Consider the following 27,447-nt stretch of genomic DNA (forward strand, 5'->3'; position numbering starts at 1 on the left):
TGACTCTTGATTTGGACTGACGGAAGTTTTTTTGGTCGTAGAGAATTGTCTGACTTCCATGGTGCACTTTGACGTTTTGTTTCAGTGTTGTATTGGTACACCCATGTTTCATCACCAGTGATAACATGGCCCAAAACATCATCTTGCCTCTCCAAAAGGTCTTGGCAAACTTCGACTCTCCTTTGCTTTTGTTCATTGGTGAGCTGCTTCAAGACCATTTTTGCACACACCTTTCTGATGCGAAGATTTTCCCCTAAGATTTTCCTGTTTCTCTATCGATGTTTATTTGGTCAGCTATGCTTTTCACAGTCGATGATTTTGACATATAATTTGACAAAGTTTTGCAATGTTTTCGTCAGTTCTGCTCGTTATTAGACACCCTGATGTTTTTTCATCAGTGACATGTTCTCTCCCCTCAGAAAAACGTTTAATCCATTTGTACACTGCCGTTTTCTTCATGGAATTATCCCCATAGACTTGGACTAATATGTCCCTGATTTCACTTCCACTCTTGCCAAGTTTAACAAGACATTTAATGTTTGTTCATTGCTCTAATTCAAACTCAGACGTTTTTGCCATAGCACACAAAAACATGCAACAATAATGAACACCACTCAACAAGACACTGTCACACTTCAACATGAGCACAGCTATGAGACCCTGATATACCAACGTTATAGAACCTTACCGAGCTGTTTGTACAGTGCTGTCAATGTAAATGCATGGTAGCAAGTTCACGAACTTAATTGTCAGACCTCGTGTATATATTAAAAAAAACCTCCAAAATTTTAATGGCTTAAGAACAAAAACAACATTTATTTTACTCATAAATCTGATAATGGGGCAGGACTCAGCAGGAGTCTCTCCACTGATCTCCTTCACATCAGCTTGGGGTGGTTTAGAGATGAGTGTTTGGGGGCCAAGAATTATCTGAATGTGTAACTTCTTGCCACATGTCTCCAGCATGGTAGCTTTAGGAATTCCAAGTTACCGAGATGGAGAGAAATAGAGATGACAGATAGATAGATAGATAGATAGATAGATAGATAGATAGATAGATAGACAGATAGATAGATAGACAGATAGATAAAGAGAGGAGAGACAGGGAGAGAGAAAAAGAAGATGGAAAGCAATGCAAGATGATGTGTTTCCATGCTGGCCATTGCTTCATTAGAAGCCCAAAGAGACACAGTGGGTGGCTTTGTAGGTGTGGTGCAACCACTTGGGACATCTCCAGACAAACTGTACGTATTAATTGTATTTTGGAAAAAGTCCATTGGATGGAGAAAAGAGAGGAAGTTTATCTGACCAGATCCCTCTTGTATCAGTTTTCTATTGCTGCATAACAAATTTACCACAAACTTAATGACTTTAAAAATACCATTAAAATACCCCCTCTATTAGCTCACAGACATGTAGGTCAGAAGTCAGGTATGGTATGGCTGGGTCCTGTGCTGGGGGGTATTATAAGGCTGAAATCAAGGTGTTGCCCCAGCTGAGTTCTCATCTGGAGGCTCTGGGGAAGAATCCACTTCCAAGCTTATTCTTGTTGGCAGAATTCAGTTTCTTGTGGTTCCATAAATGTGGTCCCTGTTTCCTTGCTGGCTGTTAGCTTGGGGCTGCCCTCAGCTCCTAGAGGCTGCCCAGATCCTTTGTCATGAGATGTCTCTATCTTTGAGCCAACAATGGCAAGTCAAGTCCTTGAGCTCCAAATCTCTAACTTCCTTCCCTAAAATCAGCTAGAGAAAACTCTCTGCTTTAAAAGAATATGTATGTTTAGGTTGGTTCACCTGGATAATTTTGTTATCTTAAGGGCAACTGTACCATCTAACATAACCTAATCACAGGAGTAAAATTCATCATATGATATTCCCTGGGATTATGCACAGCATGTACACAGCGGGGTGGGGGGCAGGATATCTTAGGGGCCATTTTAGCATTCTGCCCACTACACCTCCCCTTCCGAAATCTGATTTAAAAGCCCATATTCCTTCTGCTATCCAAAGCTGCTTGCTAGTATATCTAGACCAAGATTGTTTGGGGCTAACAGTATAATATCAATGGATGAGAGATGGAAATGAAATTATTCTTCAGTTCTGCTTCCATGACTTTCATCAAAAAGAATGTTCTGTGAACCCTAGCACATATTGGATACTCAAAAATATTTGTTGAATGAATTATGGATTGGATAGAGGAGAATAAATATTTGTAAGGGTAAATGAAAGGCTTAACATAAGAGGTAAATCAATTTTAAATGATTACCTAGCTGTTTCAAAAGAGATTCTTTCCAGTTCTGGATGAATTATATTCCCAAATTCTGAGAAAATAATATGTGAAATTACTGCAAAACCAACTCCATATATGTTTCTGGAATGACTGAGTGGACAAATTCATTTTGTTTGATGATCCTTTGTCTATGGGATGGGAAAAGCTGTCCACAACACTCCTTTCCCCACCAAACACCAAAATGTTAACTTGACAGTGAATATTCTTGATTGGTGATATGGTAGGAAAATTCTTAGAGATTCTTTTTCTTACATTTCATTACATACTAAGCACATTTTAAAAGACATAATCTCTAAAATTGTGAATTTGAGCAGTACACATGAGTTCATGTTAAAACACTAGAAATATTTTTCAGAAATGTGTTTACCTTGCATTCTACCTAACTTGTATATACTACTATACACACACACATATTTGTATATGTGTATATATATGCTATGCATTCTGTTCCATAAATATTAATTATAACTTTTTTCTGTGACCCTAGATTCACTTCCAAAATACCTGGTTATAATATTCCATTTAATTACATATAAAATACATCCACGATTAATCCAACCAGTTATAATCTCAGAAACATCCTTAAATTATTCTTTAATTTATGAATATATTGAAGTATGAATATAATGTGATAAAGTGCAATGTGAGAACCTCAATCCCTTCATCACAGATACATCTTCCTTTAGTCAAGAGAATTTTGAAGATATTTTAATATATGTAATGCTTTTCTCATTCTGTGGTACATTTGTAAAACAATAACTTAATTAAGAGTAACTTTGTCATAGCAATAAATTAGTAAGTACCAAAAATCTATTATAAACTGCATAACTGGCACAAAAAGGAGATGTTAAAAATACTACTTATTTCCATGGAATCTACATACAATTTACATAATATAAACAGGACACAATTACAGAATAAGATACTATACATGTTTTGAAGGCTCTTAGAACTGGAAGAACTCTCATAGATTATACTGAACTTTCGTTTTAGAGATGAGGACACTGAGATACAGAGAGAAATGATTTACCAAAGACCACAGGGCTGGTTTAGTAAAGTCGTAAAAGAACCCAGGTCTCATAACTGTCTAAGTCAGTGGCATTTATACATGTTACACTACAATCCACAGTAAGAAATAGACTTTACATACCTATATCTCACTGATCTATGGTGCCATTGATTATAAAACACATCAGTATTAGATATACCACTAAAATAGAAAAGATACTGTCTAGTATGTGATAACACAGTGCTGAGGTACCCTGACCTCAAAGATACATTCCAATTTCCAAAATGTAAAAGGGTGAAAAAAAGCATCTGAATACAAATTTTACACACATGTATAATATAACTAAAACAGAGCTTTTTACATGTGATATTATTTATTGCATTCTATTGTTTTAAACTTATGTTATGGGTCCATTGAGTTAACTTACCACCCACTAATGAGCAGACCTGATTCAAACACTAAATCATGTATTGCAGATAATTAGAAACCTTTAACATATACAACCAAGGTGCTAACTGTTCAGTTTGATAGTAAGTACAGAAGAAAAAAAGAAAGAAATTCATGTAGACAGAAACCACCTGGAAAGTTTTCAAATTAGAAATAAGAGTTCAGCCTTGAAATATGGTGAGATAAAAAAGAGGAAGTGAACAACTGAACATCTTAAACTGGGGGGAAAAAATCCCTCAAATGTAAATGTAAACAAATCCATTCTTTAAATTAAAATACCACCATTTAACTTAATAAAAATATGTAACATCATTTTAAAGTCTGAAGTAATTTCAAAGATGAAGACAAATTTTAATGTCTTCCTAACAGAAAATATACAGAAACCTGAAGAAATTAAATATAAAACTGATTTAGACAAAACTTGATGCAATGTTTCCCCCTATTCTTCTTGTTATAAACTCAAAAGAGGTCAAATAGTCCCACAACTAAGTGACAGTGGCCTGAAAACACGTGGATGGACATTCTCCTAACTCCAATTGTTCTGTGCTTTGCTTAGAATCAAAGATTAATGCAAAAATAAAATTTTGGAATCCCCTCCTTGCCGGCCCCTGAGAATATGAAAAAAAAAAATCCAGGAATATAATATACCCAATAGGAAACTGGCTGGCTGAAATCCTCAATGATTTCTCTTACGTTCACCGTCAGAATTTTATCTGTAGTCTTTGCAAAAAGGAAGCAAACAAAAACAAACCCAGAAGCTCATGTTGTATGTGTATGTAAAATGTGCACACCACAGTGTGAATGTGATCACATTAACAAATGTACAAATTTGGCAGTTAAACAATGTCATTGTAATCGTTAGTACACGGAATTTCAAAGGGTTTGATGAAGATACCATCTTTCAGCCAAGCCGAGGCAGAAAACCTTAGGTTCCTGTTAGACCCCTCCCTCCCCAGTCAGCTGCTGGGCTCCATCCGGAGGGATGGGGACTCTCCCTCTGCATCACAGATAAGCGTTCCCAGACCCAGGAGAAACCTGGGTTTCTGCAGGGCACTCAACGTGCAGCTAAGTGTCCCAGCTCTGCAAAGGGCAGCTGGAAATGGATTTAAAATGGCAACGCGGACCAATCAGCGCCGCCTCGCCGAGACAGACATTTACACGCGCCTTCTCCACAGGCTCAGCGGAACCTGGCGGTGCCTAACTCCCTGCTTACGGATGTAAAGTAGGCGTTTTTATTCCACGGTGGTCTGTATTTTCTTTGGGAAAAAAAATCTTCCTCGGGTGAAAGTTTTTATTTTGGAATTAGTGCAAAATAATTTTGGGTTTGATGTGTGAAAATCTGAACCTAATTTGTTTTTAGTTTTTTGTTATTCAAGGATGAAAAGAGGTACATTTAAAAATGTAACTCCACCTTTTTAAAACGGACTACGGTCATTATGGTGTTCACATAACTATGAAACAGCCCAAGCTATAAAATTAGGACTTGGCAGAAAGGGAGTTCCTAGGGAGAAGGTTAAATCGAGGTAAACTGAAGGGAGAATTGGACAGTTGGCGCAATTGTGGTGTTAGAAAACTTACGAGGTCCCCGCGCGGGGCAACCCCTCTACCCTGCGTACTTTGGAACCGGGGTGCATAGCGCCAGACGGGGGTGGGGGGAGACTTCTCGTCGCCTCTAATCTTTCCCGGAGAAAAAAATTTCAATGAAGAGGCTGGCGCGCTCCGCGTGCGTGTGTGCACATTGTTTGCACGTGTGCATGTTTCTGTGAATGTACGTGTATATCTAGGTGCATGTAAGTGCGCGCATGTTTGTTTACGTGTATTTATGCATGTATGAATGTGCCCCTGCGAGTGTGCACGTGTATCTGCTTTCATGTCTCAGTGTGTGTGTGCTCGCGCCGGGTCGTGCCATCTGTAATGAAGGCATTCGGAGGCAGAGCAGAGCTTCCGCGGGCCCACTCCTACTCCTCTTCAGCTCCTTCCCACTCACAGGGAGCTAGAACTACGCCGCGCATACAGCTAGACTCTTCCTACAGAGTGTTGGCTCCGCGACGTGGAGGTGCAGGTAAAGGTCAAACCCCTAAACGCGGCTCTGGGACGGTCACATTCCCGCGCCTTCCTAGGACAACCGCCCAGGGGCGACCTCGGGCGGCGGGCGGGGCGAGGCCGGCAGCGAGCCGGCTCGGGATCCCTGGCCTGTCCCTTTAACCCCGCCGCCGGGCGGGAGCACGTGAGCGGGGCTCCGGGTGGCACCCGGGCGCCGCCGCCGTCGAGGCAGTTGTATTGCGAAGGCTGCCTCTGGCCCGCGGCCAGGCGCCTTGGCTCGACGGTCCGCCTGGCCTCCCTCCTCCTCATACTTTTCCTCCAGCGCAGCCCCCTCCCCTTTATCCGCCCACGATTAGAGGTGGGCACTCCCCCCCACCCCGCCACCCCCTCCCCAAGCACACACACACTCATCCCACTTGAATCCAGGGGCAGGAACTCAGAAAACTTCCAGCCCGGGCAGCGCGCACTTGGTGCCGGACGCAGGAGCGAGCAGCGGGTCCCCCTCCGACTCTCTGGTGCCGCTGCCTCCTGCTCCCGCCACCCTAGGAGGCGCGGTGCCACCCACGGCTCGTTCCTTGCCTGTGCTCAGTGCCCGACCCTATTCGGGCAGAACCTCCCCATCCTCCTTTTGCTTTCCGACTGCCCAAGGCGCTATTTGTTTTCTCTTTCTTTCTCTTTCTTGCTCTGCGAGCGCGGAGCGGGGGGAAGAGGAGGAGGAATTCTCTCCCCGCCTAACATTTCAAGGGACACAATTCACTCCGAGTCTCTTCCCTTTCCAAGCCGTTCCCGAAGTGCTCCCGGTGACCGCAACTCCTGATCCCACACCGGGAGGGGAGCCTCCCAACTTCGAACCCTCTTTTGCTTCTCCTTCGCTTTCCTCCTCCTCCTCTCGCTACCTCCGCCGCCGCCGCCACCTCCACCTCCGGCACCCACCCACCGCTGCCGCCGCCACCAGCAGCGCCTCCTTCTCTCCTCCTCCTCCTCCCCTCTTCTCTCTTTTTGGCAGCCGCTGGACGTCCGGTGTGGATGGTGGCAGCGGCGGCAGCTTAAGCAGCAGCAGCCCTCGCAGCAAGCCGGCTCTCGCTCACCCTGCCTCATTCTCCAGCCCTATCACCCACTCTCCCGAAAGGTGCTGGGCCGATTGGGGGCAGCTGAAGCGAAGCGGCTGCAGCGGCGGTAGCACCGGCGGCGGCAGCGGGAGGCAGGATGAGCGCACGCGGTGAAGGCGCGGGGCAGCCGTCCACTTCAGCCCAGGGACAACCTGCCGCCCCGGCGCCTCAGAAGAGAGGACGCGGCCGACCCAGGAAGCAGCAGCAAGTCAGTACGCGGGCGGGGTGGGGGCACCAGCCCACCTCCGCTCCCTCTGCGGGTCCCGGCGACGCGCAGCCCCCCCAGCGAGGGAGTCCAGTTGCCGCGGCCGCCGCACGCTGCCGGCCGGTTAGGGGGTGGGGGCGGGATGCGGAGTCCCTGTCGCCAGTGCGCGGCCGAGCCCCGGTTCGGGGAGGTGGGGAGCCGCGGCGGGCGGCCGGGTGGAGGCGGGAGGTGGGGTCCGGCAAAGCGCGTCCTCGGACTTTCGCTATTGTGCACGGCCCTGAGTGGCGCGGTGGCTCCTGGTGATTGGAAGCAGCCGGGGTCGGACAATCCAGGGCTCGTCAAGACGCTTTCCTAGCCGCCTTGCAATTGCCTCGGGGGAAGGAAGTGCCGGGGGGCAGGAGTGCTCTGCGAGGCAGAGTTGGAGGGGCCGAAGTCCCGGGGGCCGTTGGCTCTGTCTCCCGCCAACCGGGGCTGCTTGCGGGCCCGGGTCTGGCACGCCGCAGCCGCCCCCTTGGCGCCCTCCCCAAGTTCTCGGATGCCGGAGACTCGCGCCTTCCCCACAAAGACCTCGTGGGCCCGCCAGGTCCTCTTAGGTGTTCCGGGGAAGGGGCTGCAGGAGAGCCTGGGTCCGCGTAGGACAGGATTAGCTCGTTTGGCCAAGGGCGCGACGGAAAGTAGTGTCCCGGAGGGTGCACCGTAGCTAGGGTCATTTCCTCGCCAGGAGCCCAGTCCCCTTTTTGCCCCTGGATCCTGCGCCTCAGAACTGCAGACATTAAATGTACTACTCCCGGGCCATTGGCTGGGGGTTGGGAGGGGACGATTGAGGGGCGCCCGGGACCCCGCGGAGTGGAGGGTTTTGTCTGCGGATGCAACCAATTAAGCGTGCAGCCGGCGCCTGTAGAGCTGCGCGCAGCGCCCAGGGCGGGGGGTTTTGTTCGCTGCAATTTCCAAGCCTTGGCGGGCAGGACTAGAAAGGGACATGTCTAAGGAGAACATTTAAACTCCGCTTCCGCGGGCTTTAAAACTTCTCCTTGGTTCCTTAGACTGAAAGCGCTTCCTTCAAGGCAAATAGGCGGATTCGAAAATTATCCTCGAGTCCCAAAGCTGCCCGAGAGCAAGGTGGGGAAATCGAACATAGAATCGAAATGGAAAAAACGTAGAGGGTTATACCTTTTTGAAATCATCAAAGGAAACAAGCCCATCTAGAGGCCCCTGAGTTTTCCCGCTCTGCCCGAGCGACACTTTATACCGCGTTAGGATCCTGTTTTACACCTCCCAGGAAGTCTCTGCCCTTCCCCCCGCCCTTGTTTCCCACCCGCCACCCAGCTCTCTCCAGCTCTTCTAATTGCCTCCCACCTCCAAAAAACAATCCAAAAGAAATTGCAGTGGGGTCTGGAGGTGACTGGAGGTTTTACCTTTGAGTTAAGTCAGAGTTCACAAAGAAAAGAAAATGTGTCTCCGATGTGTTTGCTCCGGATGTGCCCACCGGCGCTAGTGGTCCCACAGAAGCTTTCAGGAACCTTCCCTAGATTCTCTAAATAGGATGTGAATTTTCTTTGAAGACTTTCATGAGTTTTAATTATTCTCATTTAATCACCGAGTCTCAATGAAATGTAAATTTATGATTCACTGGATAAATATTTAGGAACTGGAATATTAATCATTGCATTCTCTTAACCACTTGAGTATTTACGACTTGGCATAGAAGCCATTTAAAGTTTTGCTAAACCTATTGATAGTTTCAATTTCTCCTTCTCAAACACTTCCATTCCTTCTCACCTTTCCCCCCTTTTAGTTTTCTCCAGTTCACTCCGATAGTTTTCTCAAAAGAAAGTTTTGGAGAAATTGTTCATTTTTATCAAAAGACATTTAAGTTTAGACTAGAGACATTGGCTGCATCTCCAAAAGGAAGTGGAGAATTGAAGCAATTATCTAGATAATTCAAGCAAAACCTCCCACAACAGATTTACCATAATTATTTGGAAATTTAAAGGAGAATGGAGTTATTTTGAGTTGAAGAACTTGGATAATCACTCCAATATTTCACTCAACGTGTTGATTGAGCCCTAATTGACCCACAGTACAGATATATAGAGATGATTAAAAACCATCTTTTCAATAGGGATGATTGTTGAAATATTTATGATGTTAGCTTCGTATTTCTGTTTGAAATGCTAGTACAATGGCTAGTAGTATTGGTGTAAAATGCTCACTATTTCTATGATTTGCCAAATGCATAACCATGCAATTTTTCACCTTAAAAATGTATGACTTTCTTTCCAAAACAGGCAAACTTGTGGCCCTTTGTTGCCTTTGCAGTGTTGAAATAGAATCTAGTTTTCATACGTAAAATACAATTTCCTCTTTGAACTTTTGGATTAAAATATAGTTATTTTCCCTTTCTGTAATTGTAAACTGTACCATCATCACCATTTATGCTCGACCTGAATGTGTTCCAACAGCTCAGTACATGCAGAAAACGTAACTAGAGTCAGAGTCAATTCTTTTGCAGATATTCTTGCCACAACAGCATTTTTTTTCTCCACAATTAGGAGCCAACTGGTGAGCCCTCTCCTAAGAGACCAAGGGGAAGACCCAAAGGCAGCAAAAACAAGAGTCCCTCCAAAGCAGCTCAAAAGGTGAGATTTCTTAAGTCCTCCCAACTTTCTCAAGGACCTCAGGAACATCCCTATAATTTTCCTATTCTAGATCCTCACCTAACGATTTGTCCCAACTGGGTAACCCAAGACTCATTTCCTACCTTTAATATTAGTAAGATTTCTAAGCAGAGGCTTAGCATAATAAGTCCATGAAGATGCTTCAGTGTTGTTTTAAACAAACAATCACCAAATAATTGAAAACTTAAAACAGGGGTGGGAGGGTGAGGAAGGGGAGTGCAGAATGACACCATCAAGATTTGGGCCACTGGTGAAATAGTAAAATACAAATCAAAACTATGGATTTTGCGGTTTCCTTTAAAAATAATAAAGATTAATTTACTTTGTGCTTATTTGTAAGACTACTGCAGACCCAAACCTCCCTATTAAAGTTAAGTACTTTGCTAAATAGTGATAATTAGAAGTAAATCCAATATGGGATACTGGAAAACATTTATGAATTTCACAGCTTTAAATGTGATGATAAAATATACTTGTTTGTTTACAATAAGCATGCAGTATAATGTATTATCTCTCCAAAAGCCTTTCCATCAGGTGATATAGAAATGCTCTATATGGGACAATGAGAAGTTTTTTAAAACAAATATTTGACTCATTTATTATATATTTTTGAGCAGGATAAAGATCTAGTCAAGTATAACTTCCACTGTTTCTCTTTATAAATTTTAAATTGCAGTGTAAAATAATTTCATGTTTGTTGTATTTGAGCTAGCAAAGAGGAAATATCTCATGGTCAATGCATTTATAGAGAAGTGAAGGTGACTATAAAATTCACATTTTTTAGCTTTATAAATAAATCTGAAAAAAAAAATCTGTGTTTTACCTGTAGGTTTGTATATTAGTTAAAAACAAAAGTTCAAAATTCAGAAGTAAATTTTGATACATCTTTTGAGTAGATTTGAGTATACTATGTACAGTATTTGTTAAAAAGGACTATATGCTCATTTTGGGGGGATTAATGTTTTATGTGGCTTTCTCTGTGATTATGTGCACTAACCATATTATATGTGATGGTTTTCAGTGTTGTCAACTGCCATAGCAACCAGTGATACATACAAAGTTATTTAGAGTATAACTATGAGTTCTTGTCTGTTTTATTTCAACAGTCTTGAACAGAGTTGAAGAAGCAGATTTCTAATATATTTAAATATAACTGCTTCTCAGAATGAAGATTTATGACTCAACATTTAATCAGTAAACTTTAAAGTAGCTCTAAATTACCTTGTCATTTAAAAGTGATACTATATAGTCTTTTATTCCTGACATGAATACTTTCTGTTACATTTTACCTAATTTATTAAATTAACTAACAAGGGCTAATTTCACAAAGGAGGTTTGTGTGTGTGTGTGTGTGTGTGTGTGTGTTTTACGTTGCAGTGTGTGATTTACCTAACTTAATTTTACTCTAAGGAGATGGCAAAGGAGTATCTTGGTAGGTAGCTAAGAACCTTTTCAATTATGATGTAATTGCTCTGAAAAATGCATCATTATAACATCTCCTCATAAATAATTTATTTACAATTCAATACAAAAAAGAGAAAAGAAATTATCTTTCACATTTCACTGCATTATACTACTTTGAATGAGTAAAGAGATACCTTCCATCACCTTCTTTCATTTTGAACAGTTTACCACTGACAAAATCTTTATTGACAAGGAAAGGTGAGACTTGTGCCTAATTTACCACCTGAAGCAAAATATCAAAAAAGTTGATCTCTTTACAAGTAAGGTTTGATTTATTTGTAGTTACTTTAATAATAGGCATTTACAATGACTGTTCCAGGCTACTCATCTCTTTGATAGCTCTCCATGTGTATGCATACATCTTACAACTTCTAAAACAGAAGTAGGCTTTCTCTTTCCAAAGAGATTTGTTCTTGAAATCTTTCATTTTTCCAGACAGAATTATATCACACAATTCTGTTATAAAAGTACCCCTTTTCATAAAAGTGAATAAATATATTTGCCCATAACATGACTGTTATATTTCTTCAGTTTTATAAATTACGCTTCACTTGGAGAAGATAATACTTTGCAAAACAATGAATGACATTGATGAATTGTTCATGGCATGTATAAACTTAAGGTATTTTCACTTTCAGATCAGTATTTATTGAGTTTGCTACTACCCTATATAAACATGATTCTCAAACATATATTTGTTTAACAAACATATATTGTATTGTAACAAAATGTATGTTTGTTAGGATTTTGAAAAGCAAGCTTTTTTGGAAAAAGTTATATTGTTCATAACATGTAGGATAAACACACCCTGCTAGACTGACCAGAGTAGATATGAGAAGTCTTCCATGATTAATAAATTGGGTATTCTCCTGAAAACTCAGACTCATCAAAATGAAAAATATATAACAAAAACTGGTAAGTATATAGGAGAATAGAAATGTAAAATTAGACAAGATCAGTGTACACTGGAATCTTGATGATGTTGTGTGTTTAAACTTTCTTGCTGCTTGGAGTTTCTTTCTTACAAAGTTTATGTTTGGTCTCAGTAACTGGCCTTGGGGCTTTTGACAACAAAACTGCTTGTTGGAAAATTAGCAATGTGAAACCTGACAGTGCATACAGAATGTTGCAAGACCAAGGGCTTAAATTAGCAATCACTTTAATTTCAGGCCATAATCTATATAAAATTGATCTGTATAATATATAAAAATAATTTATAAAAACACAATTTGTTATGCTTAGAACTTTTGGAAGAGAATTATTCTCCAATCTGCTTGTATCCTACTACTGACAAATGCCCATGGATGATCATAATGTAGTAATTCTAGTTACTTCTGAGAATACCAATCTGAGTGCTTACAATTTGTCCCTGAACCAGTTTCATATTGTTGTCTTAACAAAAGAAACCAGAAGTTAATATTTTCCTGAATAAATAATTTTTTTCATGTGTGTGTGTGTTGTGTGTGTGTGTGTGTGTGTGTGTGTTGACCCTTCTACTTGTGTTTTAGTTTTAGTATATCTGTGACCAGTTGCCTCTTAATTCCTTTTTGTTTTGTTTTGTTTTCCTCTCGTGTTTGTGCCTGATGGAAATATTTTGTATTTTCACATTTCCCAGGTGGGGAGAGAAGAAAGATATCATCTCTTTTATGGTTGGTTTACGGTTTTTGTTGTAGCTTTTTAATCATGAGAGAATACTAGAAGGGTTGTCATTAATTCTCCAGTATTTAAGGTTACAAATCAAATTAAATCTCAAGCCAATACTCATTCAGGCACTTTTAGGAAAAAAAGCTTTTTTAGATTGAATTAAATTTTAATAGAAGGAAATTACATACAAAAAAGATTTCATGTGTGAGAGAGCCCTACTTCATCATGTCATAGATTTGCCTGAACTTACTTTTGATTTTAGGTGACCAGAACTAGTGAGCAAAGGGCAGAATGAAAATATCTAGGTAAAGGATGTATATAATTCAAATAATGTGTTCAGGCAAGCACTTAATTTACATATTCCATTTGCTTGTACAAAGAAGGCCTGATATTAATTGAATACTATCAAGGCAGATTTATGCTCCTTCTAATCACATTTCCTAGAAATGTGGTTGATTTTTCATAAATGATGGCGAGTGCCAATCATAGATGTTATAGGACGAGAGAATGGGGGTTTTACTTATCATTTCAGATAAATGTTAGAACACAGATGCTGAGTGAGGACAAGATATTTTTTCAGAATATAGTAGGCTAAACTGAAGAGAGTAACCAAAGGCATCATTATAATAAGTCAGAGAAAGACAGTATTGGAAGTTGTCATACAATTCCAGCCTATGGTTTCTATGTTACTACTATGATTTAGTTTGATTCCTCTGTGTTATAATGGGCAGGTAATTTCCACTGAGATCCAAAGCCCTATTTGAGTCTACAAATGAATCCAGGCAGGTAGAGTTCAGTAAAGCCTTGTTGTTGTCTCCATTAGCTTGAAATTTTAGGCTGACTTATCTAAGCAATTGACTCATTTTTTTTCACTTCATTTTGCCAGGGAGGACCAAGCCTTAATGCATCAGTAAATTCTGGCCATGCGAGTCATCATGGACGATGATCCAAAGATAGGAGATTCCAGTACATTTGAATTACTTTATGAAGTAACTTTATTTCAAGGGAACCATAGTTCTCATTCTCTGGAAGCTATCGTTCTTCCCAACTTTTTCATCAAAAGCTCTTCATTACTTTAACTGACCCACAAACCCTGGCTCGTTTTTATCGCAAAGTTTCAACAGATCATTTGGCTAAGAAGTTAGAACATAGCAGATTGATATTATATTGCATTTCAGTTCTCTGGAGAATAGATGGATGCTGAAGAGCGTTTTATGTCAGTCAAGTCATTCAGACCTATCTTATCTTGCTGGTTGACTTTCTGCGATTTCCAGAGCTTACCTTGGAATCACATAGCTTGGCACAAGGCTGGAACAATGGATTTCACTATTTCAGATTCTGAAGTTTTTTAGTTAATGAATCTCTGTTCTGCCAACCAGAAGGAAAAGGTGAATGGAGAACTTACTATATTTTAGGCTATTGTTCCATTCTGTATTGCATTAATACACTGAACCATTTTGAGTGGCTTTTTCTAATTGATTTAGCGAGTAGTAGTACAGTCATTCTCTTTTCTCCAGGATAACGTGTGGGGCCGTTTGCTCAGAAGGTAACCCCCATGAACTCTTGTATCATTGCTATTGAGTTTTCTGATTACAAAAGAGATAGAGGGACAGTTTAAAGGAGGAGAGTTATAAACTTTGAAAATTGCTTTTCCTGTCATTTTGGCCTTGGCGTTAGTGCTTGTATAGATGAAGACAGTGGCATATAGATAATAGCATGAGAGTTGACAGTGAGTGCTTCCTTGAGTACAATGAGTACGAACTCCAATGGATGATAGAATTTACTTATATTTCCTACTAGAAAATAGAGTTATGGCAAACTTGTAACATCTTTTTAAGACTAAAAATGGTTGCACTTAAAATTTGGAAACCCATAAAACTGGATTATCAAAAAGGTAAAATGAGAATTACTCAATGCTTAGTCCAGTTGCTTTTGATGCCAGTGCACATTGATTTACAGTTTATATTTGTTAAAGGACAACTGAAAGAACTAAAATGTGGCTTTCTAAACTTTGGATAGTTGGCTCCATATGCTCTTAGGTCTGCAGGTCTTAATCTTAAAATATCTGTACATGCATCACTCCATCTCTCCATCCATCCATCCATCCATCCATCCACCCACCCACCCACACACCCACACATACATAGAGATACATGAAAACAGAACAAGGTACTATTATGCACAAATATTTTTCTAGCTCTTTTTTGGGGGGGAGGGAGGTGCAGATGCTCTGATTGAGTACAGGTCGGGGAGGTCTGTCTTTCATGCATTATCACAGTACCTATAAAATAGGAGAGCATTTAGAATATCAAAAAATTACTAGCTATCTAAATTTGACCCAGAAGTCAGAACTGGATAATTCTCTTGGTTCCCAATCTCAGTTCTTGTCCGTGTCTTTATAGGAAACTTGGAAATGTCTTACTTTTAACTACTCCTTTGTTTCACATACTAGAAAGTTTTGATTTTTTAAAATTTGCCCATGGCTATTTTATTTTATATGGGAATATCTCCCAGAAGAACAGACCCTTTATTGCCTTGCAATCAGATTGGGTCTCAGTTCCACTGCTTATGAATGTGGGCAGATCACTTAATCTCCCATTTGTAAAACGGGGGAGTACTAGCTGCCCTACTTAAGTAAGATGATGCTCAGAAGGTTACTGCGGAAACTCAAAGAATTGGGAGGTATTTTTTTTTATGATTATTGTTAGTTTCAGGTGTACAAAACAGTGTAATAGTTAGACATTTCACCCCTCACAAAGTGATAACTCCGCCTCCCCCAATCTGTTGCCTTTCTGACATCATATAACTCTATTACAATTCCATTGACTCTATTCCCTGCGCTGTACTCCATATCCTGTGACTATATATATTAAATTATAGTTGACATACAATATTATTCAGCTTCAGCTTCAGGTGTACAGTGCAGTGGTCAGGCATCTACACCGTCCATGAAGTGGTCTCCCTAATGAGACGTGCCCATCTGACACCTACAAAATCTTTACAACATTATTGATTATATTCCCCAAACTGTCTTTCATATCCCCATGGCAATATTGTAGTTACCAAGTTGTGCTGTCTAATCCCTTCCCCTGCTACCTCATCCCCACTCCCCTCCCATCTAGCAACCATCTAGTTTTTCGTGAGATATCTTTTTTAAGGGTAACATTTTAAAGTGTGAGGGAGAGAAGAAGTCACATTTGAATACTTACTAAATGCCGTCGCTTTTGTCAGACACTTTACATACACATTAGCTCCTTTAATGCCCAAAGGTAGGCATTTTGGTCTTCATTTCACAAATGAGAAACTGATTCAGAGATGTAAACGGTGACATGTCTCATGTTCAACTCCAGCAAATGGTGGCACCTGGGTTTGAATTCAAATCTCATTCTAAAGCTTAGGATCTTTCCACTACTATGTGCTGTCAAATATTTTGTAAAATATTTGCTACAAGGTAGATGGTTATCTTCAGTAACCTGAAATGGAGGTTGGAAATTAGATTTTCAGAAACCTTTGGAGGGCCACTCTGTACAAGCTTATAAAGGGCCTGGAAATGTGTGTCTACTGCAGCTTGTACCCACAGAATCTGGCCATCAAATAAACCATAGGGCTATGCCTTTGGAGATTATGACATATCCAGAAGTTTTCTCATTTGTCAAGTAAGGGGCTAGATGAAATGCTCCCAAAAGTGCTACTCAGAAGTCCCACCTAGCTGTAGAATTCTGATAGCAGGAGGAAAACAAGACACACATGTGGTATAAACAGTAGTGTTTCTTTCTTTCCTTCCTTCATTCAGTAAAGATATAGTAAGCATATCTTGTGCACCAGGCACTAATGAGAAGCACTTCCAAGTTCAGGAGTTGTATTTCCTAGATGAATGTCCTTTCTTAATTTTTTAGTCCAGAGTACATTCAAGAGCCTGGAGTATCAGAACTTCTTAGAGAAAGAAATAATTATATTTCCCATTTAACATTCCTCCCAGCCCTCAAGAACTTGCTTCTAAACATATAAAATTAAAGATACAGTACTGAATCTAAACTTTAAAAAAAGGCAAAAATATGAATGAAGACAAAGAAGAAACAACACTTTTCATAAAATATGATATGAGAACTACAACTATTAGTATAACAGTGCTGGTCATAGTTTGAAATTTCAGTTCTTGCAAATGTGGAATTCCCATCCTCTCTCCCTTTCCTCACCCCCACCCACAGACAAGCAGGAAATAGTTAATGAGTTTTTTCGTCTCAATTATGCATGAGTTTGGTATAGAACTAAATTCCACACTGGTGAAGGAAAAACAAATATACACCTCCCCAGTCTTGCATATTTTAAGATATTAAAACAAGCTTCCCAAATGTTTTGTCTTCTATTGAAAAATAATATCCTGAAGAACATTAAACACAGGAAAAAAAGTTAAAGCTTATGTTTTCCAACATGTAAAAAACCAGGATCTATGCTGGTTTATAAACTAAAATCCTAACTTGTTTTGCAGCTTTTGTGAAGTTTGATCAGAATGATTAAATAATGTGGGTTTTAAAGAACAATGCCAACCTCCCAGATCGACGCCACACAGCACACAGCTAATGTGTTTCTTCTAGATGTGGTCTCAGAAGAGGGTTTCGGTTTACATGTAACACTGACCTGAAGACCAAGGAGCAAGTTTGCTTTTAACAAGTCCAAGTGATAATCGCGATATTTTGCCCTTTAGTTAATGGTGCAAATTTTGTTTTTGAATAGGCTTTTTGTAAATGAGATGCTCATTTTAAAGTCCTCTTATTTGCAGGGCTTTCTCTCTCTCTTTGAGAGATTTGCTTTCTCTGACTTGGAAATGCAGCGAAACCCTTTTCGAAAACAACCCTCTCTTCCACAGATTTTAGATATGTACACCCGGATCACATCATGGCCCCTGAAACAGAACAGCTGTACAGAGAAAGCCAGGTGTAGGGAGCACTGTTAGCCTTTAAGGTCAGCCTTAAAGCCTGCTCGCCGCCTCCTCTCAGCGCCACCTATCATCCCAAGCTCGTTAGAAAGGATTTCTGTCTTCCATGTTTGCGTAGTTTACAACCGGGTAAACTGTACAGTCTTCAGTTGCTTCCCAAAACTAAATCAGACCCTGCTTCTGTATAAGGGAATTTCGTCCTTGTACACCCGAGTAGGGTCCTAGCCACAGGGTTTCTTAAAAGCGTCATTCTAAAGATGACAGGTGAGTGTAATGGAATATTTGCATTGACTGAACCTTCTTTGAGATTAGAATAACCTGAAGGAAAACTCCCTTTAAGAGTTCCATCTTGTTAGGAGGAAAAGAACATTTCTTGAGCACCTCATTTACTGCAGGTGCTTCACTCTTCACAGGAGGCGTTATCTCCCTTTCACAGAGGAAATCAAATTAGGGTTGTCAGGGCTCTGCCCATAGTCATAAAGCTAAATTGTCAGAGCAGGGATCTGAATCTAAGCTTTCCCAAATGGAGCCTGTATTCCTCTTAAGACACCTCCCTCCCTTCCTGAGACAACTCTCAGAGGTTGTGATTCACGGGGCACTCCTGGCTTTCACTTAATTTAATTCATGCCCTTAATGACTGAAGTTAAGACATTGCCACTAACCCCTGACAATAAATGATTTCTTTGTGGAGCTATTGAATAGTAAACAATGATTCAGACTGCCCAATCTGATGGTTAGGTTTCCTTCTGTTCTGGGAAATGAACTGTCTCAATGTCAATATTAGTTAACTAAAATATTGCCTCATGGTAGCAAATGTGTGTATACTAAGGAAAGGTAGTAGTACTAGGAGGGTAGGAGCCCAGTTACAGCCCAGCAGAACTGGGTTCAAATCCCATTTACCAGCTTGGTGTATGACCTTGAGTTATTTACCTCACCGAAGGCTTGGCTGCTCATCTGCAAAATCAGAGAAATAATAACACCTACCTTTTGTAAGGCTGTTGTGAGGAGTCAAACCACACATGCGAATGATAGCCCAGTGTCTGGGGCACTTTAAATGCTCAATAAATGTGAACTAACAATTGTAGAGTTTGGGTTAATTCATGGAACCTATTGGATAGTAATGTCAGGCCAGGGAGATTTTATTGGTGAGTAATGTGGCCCATTTTGTCTGTATCTAGCTAGCTATCATCTGTCTCCATCTATTTTTACTAGGCAGATTGAAGAGAGAAGGAGGAGAGCCTCATTTGGAAGTGTAGACAGTTAGAACAGGTAATTTTAGTATCATTGTATCGAGTACCTATTGGTTGCTACCCCAGATAACAAAAGTAAAATGCAAAACAAGTTATCCTGGCTCAAGTTACCTATATTGTGGTGTTTATATAGCCTTGGGATGATTCTCATACACAGAAGAATATGTACTTAACTTTTCTTTATTCTGAAAAGTATAAACATGTTTTTAATAGAAGATATATGTGATGTGATGTGATGTGTGCACATTGGTGTATTTGGGGATTGGAGTAGGGGTAATAAACACAGGGAAATTAACTTGGAGATAATGTTAAATTTTGATTCAAAAAGGAAAGAACAATTATGATACCAGAAAAATCTTTTATGAAGTAAAGCAGTGAAACAAACTCTCAAGATAGTTAGAAATATAGTCACGTCATGCATGTATTGAATGTGGTATTATTGTTAATAATGTACATTTTTTTATCAATTATTATTTTTATTTTTAGCACCCATAATTTCTCTTTCAGGGACAAACATTGATGATTTCTTCCAGATAGTTTTTCTCTCTGCTTTAGGTGAACTGATCGACAGGTGATTGGTTTTGGCAAGGAATAGGAAATTAAGTGTGCAGAAGTATGCAACTGTTTGTGTTTTGAATTAGAATCCTATGTCTTCTTACTTCCATTTAGACTTGCTTTTGACTAACACTGTAGGTAAAAGTGCTTTGTAAATTGTAAAGCAATATGTCAGTATTAACTCTTGTAACTTTAGTAGTGACATGGAAAGAAAAATCATCATTTAAGAATCGTTAATTTTCTAAAATAGTACTTTATGTAATTATGGATATGTGGGAATAATTTTTTTATTATTATGGCTAGAAATAAGAGGAAATCACTCCAGGCAAGCCGTAGGGTGAGGGATTGTATAGATACCTCTTTACATCATACAATGAAAAAAAAGAAGAATCTACTCAAAAACGGAGAAGATGAACCTTAAAGGAGAAAGAGATTGTTAAAACAATCTCAATACCGCCTCTGCAAACCAGAACATGCTTACTTGAAATGTGTCCCTTGGTGCAGCACTTATAAATAATGTCAGGTAGGAAACCATATGACTTCCTTTTTCATTTTGCAGAAAGCAGAAGCCACTGGAGAAAAACGGCCAAGAGGCCGACCTAGGAAATGGGTGAGTAATAAGATAAAATCTCTGTTCTTTTTTTCTAATGAAAAGTTTGTTGATTGAAATGAAAATTACTTTTACTTAATCAGTCGCATTAATTTCTAACTTCTGCTTTGAGGAAATCTTTGAAAGGGTTATAGCAAGTGAAAGATTATCACCTCTCCTTACCATTAGGCTCCAGGAGTTTACTCAGAACTCTTCTTTTCCTGGGAGTGATTCCTTTCTCGATCTCTTATCAACATGAAAAGACTCTCCACTCTTCCTTCAAGTGGGGGTAACAATGAGATGACTTGTTCAGTGCGTTGCATAACTAAGGTTAAAGGGTATTATTATTATTATGAAACCTTGGAAGTTGATTACAAGTGGTGATCAAGTTCAGATGAAATGTGTTTGAGATAACTTTTTAACTTTTTTTTTTTTGTTTGTTTGTTTTTTTTTTTTTCCGGTTTCCTCCGTGGCTTCGCTCTGGACATATCTCCTTTTCTAGGTGGTTTGTGTTGTCTTTTTTCACATTGTCTTTCCTAGGAAACCAGGTTTTAATTTCCAGTTTTTCTTGCTTTCCTTAGTTAGTAGTCATTCTTACATCCTGACATTTTCGACAGTAGCTTCCATGCAAGTGTGCTTGATCCTGTAGGCACACAATTTCTGACCTCTATTTGAAACCAGAAATTCAGTGATCGCTGAAGAGCTTCCCTAATTTTACCTTCCGTGGACTTTATGTTCTCTGCTGCTACACTGCCATGTTCTTCTAGTCTGTCTTTCCCACTGACAGAGGAGAAAAGTCTTAAAAATGAATAAAACCGTTTCTCAAGAAAGAGGAAGTCATCCCACCTTCTATGATGGGAATTTTGACTTTCTGTTTCTCTCTTCTCTGGTTTATTCTTCATGCTTCATCTTTTTAAAAAGTTTCTTTGCTGCTATGCTGGATTATAATTTCCTGTTAGTTTGCCATTCCTTTTTCCTCTAAAGTTCTGTATCATTTTTTATTTATACTTGGGTATTACCTTTCATTTAATTTATTCATCTTGTATTTTTGTTTTGTTTTGTTTTGTTTTCTGTCTGCTCAACACGTGTTGGGGTTAGATTTCTTAGCACAAGGAAATGGGAATGATCATTTAAACACACCTCAGTGTTACAGTGTCACCTTAAAGTGAGAGCGTTTTATTCAAGCTTCTGTTCAGTAAATGAATTCTCCCCAAACCTACCCACCAGGTGGTGATCATCTAGACTGTGCTTGATTACTTTGAATGTTAGTGAACTCACTACCTTTTCCTTCCTTCCTTCCTTTTCCACTGCCTTGTCTCTTCCTTCCTGGAAACCTGAACATCAGAAAATTAGAACATTAGAAAATTCTTCTCTCTGACTCCCTCTAGCTTCTACTCACTGTCTCTAAGCCTCCCTCCTGAGAATATGCCGAGGAATTGTTTTCAGTTTTACTCATGATAGCTGTTCAAATAATTGAAGACAATTAGCACATACCCTTTGTTCTCTTTTCTGGTTTGGATACCTCCAATTCTTTCAAAATGTTTTTTCCCATAAAGGAACATTCTGAGTATGTTTGTTTTTTAGTCTTTTGAAATATATCACCTAAAACTAAGCATCACATTCTAGGTTTGAGCTCCACAGCTACTGAGTTTATCACCTCTGTTGTACATATGGTTCCAGTTACCTATTACTGCTTAGTCAACCACCCCAAAACTTAATAATGTAAAAAAGAAAAGCCATTTTACTATGCTTAGGGCTTCTTCGGGTCAGGGATATGGACAGAGCACAGCAGAAAGCCTTGTCTCTGCTTCAGGGTGTCTGGAGCCTCAGCTGGGAGGACTCAAGCACCAGGGGGTGACTCTAGTACTTGGGGTCTAAAATCTAGAGGCATATTCACTCACAGGTCTGGTGCTTTTACAAGATTGGCTCAAAGTCTGGGTGCATCTGGGAGTGACTGGAGCACCCACATACATGGCCTTTCCAGCTTGGTGGTCTCAGGGTAGGTAGTCAGACTTCTGACATGCACTCAGGTCTCCTGGAGAGAGCGTTTTGGCAAATGAGGAGGAAGCCGCAAAAGCTTTTTTGACTTCATCTCTAAAGTCCAAAAGTGCTACTTGCATTACACTCTGTTCACTACGTTGGTATCGCCATACGTGTCAAATGTAGGTCTGCCATTTTCTAAGCATCAGACCTTTGAAAGGATATCCCATCCCATTGAACTAATCAATAAGAAAGACCTGTGTAACCTTTCTGATAGGCAACACAATGGAAAATAGCTAAGTTCTTTGAAGTCATGACATTAATTTTCCTAAACTGAAGTGAAGCATTATACGCAAATACAATGAAAGTCAACCAACACAACAGCTTCCATCAAGTGCGGCCTCTTCTCCCCGCCCTCCAGCTATGGAGATATAATTGACATATGACACTGTAAATTTAAGGAATACAACATGTTGATTTGATATTTATACACATATTGAAAAATGATTACCGCAGTAGCATTAGTTAACACCTCTATCACCTCACTTAATTACCATTTCTTTTCCTGCGGTGAGAACATTTGAGATCTACTCTCTTAGCAGCTTTCAAGTATATAATATATTGTTAGCTATAATTACCATGCTAGATCTCCAGAACTTACCCTATAACTAGAAATTTGTACCTTTTGACCAACATTTCCCCATTTCCCCTACCCCTCAGCCCCTGTTAAACACCATTCTACTCTGTTTCTAGAAGTTTAGCTTTTGTAGATTCCATGTATAAGTGATATCACACAGTCTTTCTATGTCTGACTTACTTCACTTAGCATACTGTCCTTAAGGTCCATCTACGCAAATGGCAGGATTTCCTTCTTTCTCATGGCTGAGTAAATTGTGTGTATATATGTGTATATATATATATATATATGTATATATATGTGTGTATATATATATGTATATATGTATGTATATATGATATGCCACATCTGCTTTATGCATTCATCCATAGATGGACACTTAGGTTGTTTCCATATCTCGCCTCCTCATTGGTCTTTCTACCTTTCATCTCTTCTACCTTTGGGGTATTGTATAATGTTTTCCCATTGACTTACCATAGGTTAGAGTCATGTCACTACTCTTCTTAGAAACTTGAGATGGTTCCACAGCCAGCTACTGAATTAATTACAACCTGCCTTAGCACTTTGAGATTCCTACAGTTTACACCCACCTGTCTTTATGGCTTTATTTCCCACCACTCATCCTCACACAGCTGATGTTTCAGCCAAGCTAAAATAAAGTATGGATTAATTAAAGGATCTGTATGTTCCTTTTTCCTCAATGTACTCTTGCTCATCTGGGGAGATCTGGATTCCAGGCAGCTGATCTTCATGCTGGATAAGAAGCCTGTGTAAGGCTCCCATCACAGAAACCCTTGCCTTTCTGAGAATAATTGGGCCATCCTCATTGACTCTCTTGCTCATTTTTACTGGCTGTCAGAATGGAACATATTATGTAGTGAATTGTTACAAGACCCCGATTTGTTCCCCAAAGAAGAGTTGTTCTACTTAGAAGAGGAAATAAAAGGAAATTGTATATTATTTCTAGACAGCATGCTTCCTCTTTGCTTGTATAGAGTCTGTTGGGTAGCATATGCAGCCAGTCACAGCAAGGCATCCAGTTCAATGGCATTCTTTACTGGAATGCTTGTACTAAAGAAATAAGTTATTGCATTTTCCATAGGAAATGGGTTTGTACTTTATAGTAAGTTCAATTCTTTCCAACAGTGTCATTCACGGATTTCCTTGTATTAGAGATATATTTTTCAACTGACTGGATTTACTAGGTCCATGGCCTGAAAGCCAGATGGCTCCCCTTTTATTTTTCTGGGTTCCTTTGTTTTGCTTCAAAGTTCTTTTGCTTTTAAAAAGATGTCTTGTAAATTTTATAGTGTCATGTAACAGGTTTGGAAAAACATATCTACAGCATGACCCTCTCATCTGATGTGATTGGGATCTGTAGTTGGTAGGTTATTCAAAGGTGGATTAACCAAAAGTATGAAGATGTTGGAGAGAAAGTTGTGCTGGCCTTGCTTCTGCAGGGGATAGGAGGTGGCTAATCAATCAGGTGAGGACATTAAGTAGATTTTGGTTAATAAACAGTAGAAGTGCTGTTTATTCTCCTTTGTCTCTCCCCCCCACAAGTTTGAATTACATTTCAGATCTGTTATTTTAATGAGTTAGTCTGGATTTCACCTTTTTTTCCCTTTTTTTCTTTTTGATATAGAAGAAGTGAGAGGTAAAGGAAAGAGAGAAGTGGAACCTAATTTTTCTCCTGGTCTTGTAGTTGGGAGCTCAGGATCTGGATTCAGATAGCCTAGGTTCAATATCTGGCCCGTCACTTGACTGACTGTGAAATCTTGAGCAAATTACATGACCTTGTAAAGATCCAGTTTCCTCATCTTTAAAAAGGTGGTAAGAGCAATACGTTCCTCATAGAGTTGTTGTGAGACTTCAATAAGATAATGCATGCAGAAGGCTTAATAAAAGGCACGGCACATACTAAGTGCTCAATTAATGTTAGAACTTAACGATTAACTTCACTGTACACTTTCGTGTAGATATCACTGACAGCCTACACCTTTCTTACTTAGAGCTCCCAGTAGTTACACATGGAATGAGGTGACAGTTATGCATCAAACTAACCAAGTACCTTTGGAGGTATCATTATGTCTTCAATACATCTATACTGAATATCATCAAGTATAAGAATTGCTTATAAATAATACTAAAGTACATTGGAAATCTATTTGCAGTTAAGGGGAACGTTTTAAATTGTGGTTTATAAACCTTCTAATTGTAGAGATTTAATGTTGTGTGGTTTATCAATTTGAAAAGTAATATTTCTACCTCCATATGCACGTGAGAGATGTCCAGGCCTCTCAGAACCTGGGTAGACTTCTGTTAGTCAGTCCTTCTGCTAATTGAAATGAGGGATTTAATATTTGCATTTCTCAATTTTTGCCTAAGAAAGGAGCTCATCACATAACTGATTAAGTGATGCAAAATATTTGGAAAAACTTGTAGAGTGGAGCTAAGGCTCAAGAATACAATGAAATAAAAAAGATGTGAACCTCACGTATGAAATGCTCCATCCAGATGTTGCTTAGTGAAGAAACTAGTGCTTCTGGAAGAAAAGAAGCAAGGACAAAATAACAAAGAATAAATCAATAGGAAAAAGATGTTTTGGGGTGTTTTGTTTTAAGAATATCTTTATGAGAAAGGAAATTAACAATAAAAGGGAAATACTCTCCAATGTGAATTAATGGTTCTTAAAGAAAAAATAATCATTCTGGAGATACTGAGATTGACCTAGAAATTGACCCAAGGACCAGATGCTGAAGCTTAACTTCAATTGGTCACTCGAAACTTACTAACAAACCCCAGCTGTTCTCTTGGGTTGCTGATTCTCTTTATTTGGTAATGGGGTGTGTGCAGTAGTATGTCAATTTAAAAATATGCATTCCATTCTATCTCTTTCAGGGGACAGTTGTCTTTCTTTTATTAAAGAACTTGTGATACACAGGAAAGTGATGTAATTTCATTTGTTAGTCAAACATGTGAGGATTCTAGATAGGCAACAAGGGCTTTTTGTTTTTCCAAGTTTGCAGAAATCTAGAAACTTAAGTGATGATTTGAGAGTCAAGTAGGGGAACTAAATCAGAATAAAACCTATTACAACTACACTGTTTGAAACTCTTTGGATTTCTTCTGAAAATCCCAACCATCAATGTATTGAAGAACCTGGAAATCTAATGTTGAAGTTAAAACCTTAGGTCTTCATTTCCATTACTTTTTCCTGCCAGATGTTTGTAACTTTAAAAAAACAAAAACAAAAAAACCCCAACTTTTAGCCATTTGTAATTTAACACTTGCTTTGTTTAAACTGAAATATAACTTCGATATTTAGAAAGGAATATCCAATAATGTATACTGCAGATAATCGTAACTTTTTACTGGAGTCAGAGGGAAAGAAATGACTTTGCTTTAACATCAAAAACTGTCTTCTAATGGAATGTGTGAAGGCAAAACCATTTTCCCTTAGAAACTTGTAATATAAAAGTGCTTTAAAAAAAATAGGAGCTGATCCCTCTGAAGCACATGTGTTGATATATGCTCAGTAAATAAAACATAAATTTTTCTGATGCATATTATATGTTCAAGATTGGTAAGCAATATTTTCTGAATTTATCTCCACCTTCACAATATTTTGTGGTAAAATGGGATACTTTGTAGAACAGAACTCTGGGGGGAAAAGTGACAAGTTTATTTTGTTTTTTAATAGTATGCTGCAAAAGTCACTAAAATGATTATTTAAAATTTCAAGATTAAATGTAAAAAAACACTAATAAATCATACTCAGGAGGCAAGAATTGGGTTTGATCATATTTTGACTCAAGATTAATCTTTTCTGTTTGTTTAAATATTGAAGTGCCATTCTTAATTATTCTGTTAAATGAAGTCTTGATAAAAGAGATTGATAACCTGCCCTACTTGGTCATCCAGTTCAGTTTGGCATGTCCAATTTCTACCAGAGCCTGACCATTCAGAGTTATAAAGACATTGACCTTTGGGGTCAATAATACCACAATAATACCACATGGCTATTGCAGTACTGTGACATTGACCCTGCCACAGTACTGCAATAGCCATGTGGTATTATTAAGTTATAATCAAGGAAGACGGTGTTTTCTTCCCACTTGTGGTTGAATGGCAAATTATAGACAGGAGATGGTTCAGATAAATGTCCCGTTTCTCTACAAAAAATAATCAGAGTGACAGAATCCTGACCGAGAGAGTTATCTCAATTTCACTCTCGTTAGATGACAGGCGTTATGGAATTCATTGACCATTTTATATGACAATAAATGTGCTTAAAGACCATACTACCATATACATATTTACCTAGCTTACCCATATCTGAGTATTTATGGTTGGCAGGAAATATTTCTAAAATATTTGATACCATCATGTCATATATAAATAAAATTAATATACCATATATACTTTTTAACCAGGCAAGAGAGGTAAAACCATTATTCCATATTTAAGGAAACATTTTTGTTCTGTTTTTAAGGGTGACATCTGCTTTTATTTTAAGATTTTTTTTTAAATCAAATAATTTTTTATTCTAAACTCATCAATATTTGACACAACTATTTAACCATTTTTGGTTAACATTTCAATCCCATGGGAT

General features: G+C 39.2%; 1 protein-coding gene across 2 annotated transcripts in view; it reads left to right on the forward strand.

The window, feature by feature from the left end:
* The first annotated feature begins 6,200 nt into the window (after positions 1-6,200).
* Positions 6,201-27,447, forward strand: part of HMGA2 (high mobility group AT-hook 2) — a 135,460-nt gene continuing 114,213 nt past the window's right edge. Inside the window, exons 1-3 of one of the 2 annotated variants that reach the window (XM_033117305.1) lie at positions 6,201-7,102; positions 9,652-9,738; positions 20,186-20,236. In XM_033117305.1, the coding sequence (XP_032973196.1) occupies positions 6,992-7,102; positions 9,652-9,738; positions 20,186-20,236 (249 nt within the window). In that variant the 5' untranslated portion in view covers positions 6,201-6,991. The remainder of the gene's footprint in view (positions 7,103-9,651; positions 9,739-20,185; positions 20,237-27,447) is intronic. The other variant, XM_033117304.1, reaches the window with a different exon arrangement.

Source organism: Rhinolophus ferrumequinum, chromosome 10, assembly GCF_004115265.2.
Source record: "Rhinolophus ferrumequinum isolate MPI-CBG mRhiFer1 chromosome 10, mRhiFer1_v1.p, whole genome shotgun sequence".
Lineage (NCBI taxonomy): Eukaryota > Metazoa > Chordata > Mammalia > Chiroptera > Rhinolophidae > Rhinolophus > Rhinolophus ferrumequinum.